The following is a 4,816-nucleotide window of genomic DNA, read 5'->3' on the forward strand; positions in this document are numbered from 1 at the left end:
GAGGCACAAGCAGGTGAATTCTCTGTGAGTTCATGGCTAACCTGATCTCCATAGCAAGTTCCACGCAAGCTAAGGCTACATGGTGAGACCCTGTCTCAAAACAGCAACAACAAAAACTGATAATGTTGGGAAATTCTTCATTAATGATGAAAAGTGTTTTATATCCAGTCATACCTTCTTAGGGTCGAATATTGCAGAATGATAGACGCCAGAAAGTCTAGAATGCGTATGCATGAATCACTATGCGTCTGTCATCTTAGATACTTGAGTGGGATACAACAGCAGATAAAAGACAATTATATGTATGAACAAGGGAACAGAAGCTGATGATCACAGTAAGGTGAGCCCTCAAGAACTCCAGGGGTTCACCACCTCCAGCATCTGAAAGCCTCACTGTAAGCTTGCTCTGTGTTTTAACTGTTCAGACACTGAGTCTATCTGAAAGTAGATCTCTGGGTCAAATTTTCATGCATTTTGGTGCATTGCTAATCCACATGTCTCACCTCATCCTTCGTCAACTGAGGAAAATGACTCACATTTATCTTATTCTTCCCACTTAAAAAAAAAATTATCAAGGGCCTAAAGAGGTGCCTAAGCAGTTGGGAACACTGCTCTTCCAGAGAGCCTGAGTTCATCAACCACATGGTGACTCACAACCATCTGTGATGGGATTTAATACCCTTGTCTGGTGTGTGCTCACATACATTAAATGAATAGATAGATGATTGATAGATAGATAGATAGATAGATAGATAGATAGATAGATAGATAGATAGATAGAATCAAATTATCTGTCTATAACTTCCTCATACTTCCTTTTTTCCTGGGCCATTTAATCTCAACTCCTTCCTGACCTTTACATGAATTGCCTGCCCTGGAATTTGTAGGGGGAGGCTCTCAATTCAGCTATAAAATATAATAAAAGTTCTTGTGGAGGGTAATTTGGAAAAGTATTTAAAACATTTTACTCAGCAAACCCATTTCTGGAAGGTATACTGGAAAAAGTGTTTGTAAATACAAAGATGTAAGTGAGAATATTTATGTCAATATCCACGACAAAAGTTAGCTGCAGCAACAGGGCGTTTCTTAAGATTATAGTATACCACACTGAAGGATATGACAGAGACTTTAAAGGTACATTTGAGAAGTCATGGCACAATGTTCAAATGTAGTGCAATAAAGTAGAAACTGTTGAAACAGTTTAGACAATATAATCTTATTTTTATTCTTTATGAACATGCATGTGTGCAAATGAAGAATAAAAGCAGGTAGCAGTGATTTCTCATAGACAATATTAACATTTTGTTGATAGTTATATTTTCCTCTGTATATAAATTTCTTGCAACTAGCAGCGCTACTTTTTACAAACTTGGAAACTCAATGCTGTCTCCAGGCCTTCATTTATAGTTCCTTGAGCACCTGCCTCTGATACTCTCTCTGTGTGAATAACAACTGAAAGGAGATCATGAACAAGCAATAGCTGGGTTTACAAGAAAAGGGAGATGTGCCGGATCCATCCAACCAAGAACCGACGTGGACACCGGGTGAAAATAGTAAATAGTTGGTTTCAAGAATCTATCTAGGGCTAGATCAGACTTCAGACCAGAGTCTGGAGGGTACAGAGATGTGTGTTCTCCCTAAGATCAAAGGAGGGAATGAAAATCATACCTTTGAAGGCAGTAGAGAAGAAGTCAAGTAAGGGACACCAACATCTCAGGAGGATTGCGGGTGTTAGGGGTCAGTCAGGAGACAAGTAACTGGATAGACCACGCCTACAGCACTACCAAGAGCTGAACTTTCAGGCCAAGCCAGCCACTCCAAGTCCCTGTCCCTATCCCTGTCCCCCAGCAGGTGTAAGTGATGTCAGAGAGAAAGGCTTCAAATAAGGACTCACTGGGGAAGCAGGAAGACAAATATCTCAAGTACATAGACACAGAAAGGCACAGGAGCCTCGGCCTTGATCAGGAATTACATCATCTCACAGGGTCATCTCAGCTGCCTTCTCTTGACCTCTGCTCCAGTGTGTGTTCACTCAGCTCTTCTCTTAGAGAAAAGCACCATCAAGGCTTAAGACCAGGTCCTGGAAGCTGAGCTCTGAACAATATATCTGTGTCTTGGACATTCACTCGGGAAGAAGCACACCAACACACAGGATGTATGCAGTCTGTGCACTATAGATCTCAGATTCTTTTTCCTTGTGAATGTCCAGGAATCAGGCTCTGAGCTCCAAGTTCTTGGGAAGAAAGTGAACTATGGTCAAGGACCCCAAAGGTATCTCTTCACAAGCCGCCTCATGGCACCTGTGACCTCCTTGTTCCTCAGACTATAAACAAAAGGGTTGCACATGGGGGTGACAACTGTGTACACCAAAGTAAGAATCTGGTCTGTGTTCCCAAAGGAATCGGCCTGAGGCCTCATATAGGCAACAGTCGCAGTCCCAAAAAAGAGTATGACCACAAACAAGTGGGAGGAGCACGTAGAGAAGAGCTTTTGACGACCCTGGGATGTTGCAACCCCAAGGATGGTGACAAGAATACAGGCATAAGAAGCCACAATCAGTAAGAAGGGAACGAAGATAAAAGTTATTGTGACAAAGAGGTTCCCCACTTCACCCCAGAAAGTGCTTGCAGTCGCCAGTCTCAGCACAGGCAGGATATCACACAGGAAGTGATGGATCGTGTTGGCCCCACGGAAAGGCAACGTGAAGATGAAGATGGAGTGAGTAGTGCCTGAGATGACACCTGCAAGATAAGAGGCCCCCACCAAGCCTGTATAGGTTCCCTGGCTCATCAGGGTAGTATAATGCAGTGGACAGCAGATGGCAGCATACCGGTCATAGGCCATGGCAGTAAGCAAGCAGCATTCAGCAATGCCAAAAAGGGCAAAGAAATACAACTGAGTGAAGCAGCTGGCAAGAGGGATGGTGGGGCAGGAAGACCGGAGGTCGGCCAACATCCGAGGCACAATGGTAGTGGTGTAGAGGATCTCCACCACAGAGAAGTGACGCAGGAAGAAGTACATGGGGGAGTGGAGTGCAGAGTCTGCCAGTGTCAGGAGGACGATCAGAGAGTTGCCCAGCAAGGTAACAACATAGATACACAACACACCCCAGAACAGATGGCCCTGGAGAAAGCCAAAACGTGAGAACCCCAGTAAAATAAACTCTGTTATGTCTGTATCATTATCATCCCCCATTTCCCCAAAGCAGACTAGGAATACAAAAATTAAAAAGGGAAGCCAGAGAAGGGTAGCCAGCTGGAGACAAAGGCTGCAACAGTAAGGATGAAGAGCTGTCCATGAGAGCAGCCCAGCTTGCTGAGGAAGATGCTGGGGATGCTGGGGATGCTGAACAGGATGCTGAAGAGGAATCGCTGCTGCTGCTGCTGCTGCTGCTGCTGCTGCTGCTGCTGCTGCTGCTGCTGCTGACTCTAACCCAGAAAACACACCTTGAGAGAGGAAGAAAAGCCAGACACTGAAAGATCTTCCTGCTCTTTCAGGCTTCTTCAGACAAACTTTGTTCCACTCACCCAGGAAATAGGAGCAGAGACTGGGGACAAAAGCAGCTTCCTTCAAGAAAGTGGGTGAGCAGACACAAACAATCTGGCAGAAGAAAGGGTCCACTCAGAGGCAGACCGTGGGTGGAGAAAAAGCAAGAGCAGGAGACGATAGGAACACAGAATTGAGGAGCAGAGGGCTATGGAGTTTTTACCTGCAGATGGATCCCCACAGCCCTCAGGGTTCCTGTCCCTGGAGCACACCACAGCAGTTCAATTCCCTGCAGAGCTGATTCTCACAGAGGGCAAAGGGGGGAAAGTGGGAGAAGATGGAGATGGTGAAGGAGCTGGCTTCCTCTTCTTTGTGCCTAACTATAAGTTGTTGGCTTGGGTCTGGCAGGTCCTCCTCATACCCTCGCACAAAGAAGAAGTCATGTGTGGAGGAGGTTGACATATATAGAGTTCTTTCTCTAAGCGTGAATGGAGCTGGCTGGGCTCAGAAGCCCAGTGCTCTAACCCATTTCTCTAGGTGGGACTTCCAGCCATTGCCCCGGAGGCTGCCTTCTGCCTTTCCCACTCTAGGAACTGGAGCCTAGCATCCTTCAGTTCCCGGAAACGCCTTTTCTCCCAGGGCCGGAGACCTTGTAGATACTGGCAGGCTTCTTCCAGTCCTGGCAAACGTTTGTAAGCCCTTTTGTAGAACAGAACTAACTTCCAAAGAAAAATAACTATTGAAATAACAAGCTGATTCTGGGAAAACTCCCAACCCAACAGAGGGTTTTTTGACTCACCCTCCACCTCTGAAAGAAACATTATCTGAATGTCTCTGAATATTAAAAATGGGAAAATACTCTTTAGATCTCAGCAGGAAAAGATGGCATTCCCTAGGGCCCATGACAGAGGTGACCTGAGAGGATGCCCAATGAAAAAAGGCTAGAGAAACATAACACATGCTTTCAATATGTCAGTTAGTTAAGAAAGGATGGTCTTCGTTGCTATAGCTTGCAGTCCAGTTGGATAATTCATAAAGATCCTTTCTATTGAAGGTACTCTGTTGTCTGTTTGAGTAGTTTCCTTCTTTATGGCATGAAGGTTTGTGAAGGATTCCAAGTGGAGGACTGAAGAGATGGCGCTGCAGTTAAGAGTGTTTGTTGTTCTTTGAGGACTAGAGTTTCATTCCCAACACCCATATGGCAACCCATGGGCAGTCAGTTCAAGGGATCCAGCATTCTCTTCTTGCCTCCTCATGCACACATGCTGTGTGCAGACAATTCCCACTACTGTACCGGCTAGTTTTGTGTCAACTTGACACAGGGCTGGAG

The 4,816-nt window shown here is 45.3% G+C and overlaps 1 protein-coding gene across 1 annotated transcript; it reads right to left on the minus strand.

The window, feature by feature from the left end:
• Window positions 1-2,204: 2,204 nt before the first annotated feature.
• On the minus strand, window positions 2,205-3,254 carry LOC110327090 (olfactory receptor 9). The gene has a single exon (XM_021205814.1). The coding sequence runs from the start codon at window positions 3,193-3,195 to the stop codon at window positions 2,257-2,259; it is 939 nt and encodes a 312-aa protein (XP_021061473.1). The 5' UTR covers window positions 3,196-3,254; the 3' UTR covers window positions 2,205-2,256.
• Between the last annotated feature and the right edge of the window lie 1,562 nt (window positions 3,255-4,816).

Source organism: Mus pahari, chromosome 9 (genome assembly GCF_900095145.1).
Source record: "Mus pahari chromosome 9, PAHARI_EIJ_v1.1, whole genome shotgun sequence".
NCBI lineage: Eukaryota > Metazoa > Chordata > Mammalia > Rodentia > Muridae > Mus > Mus pahari.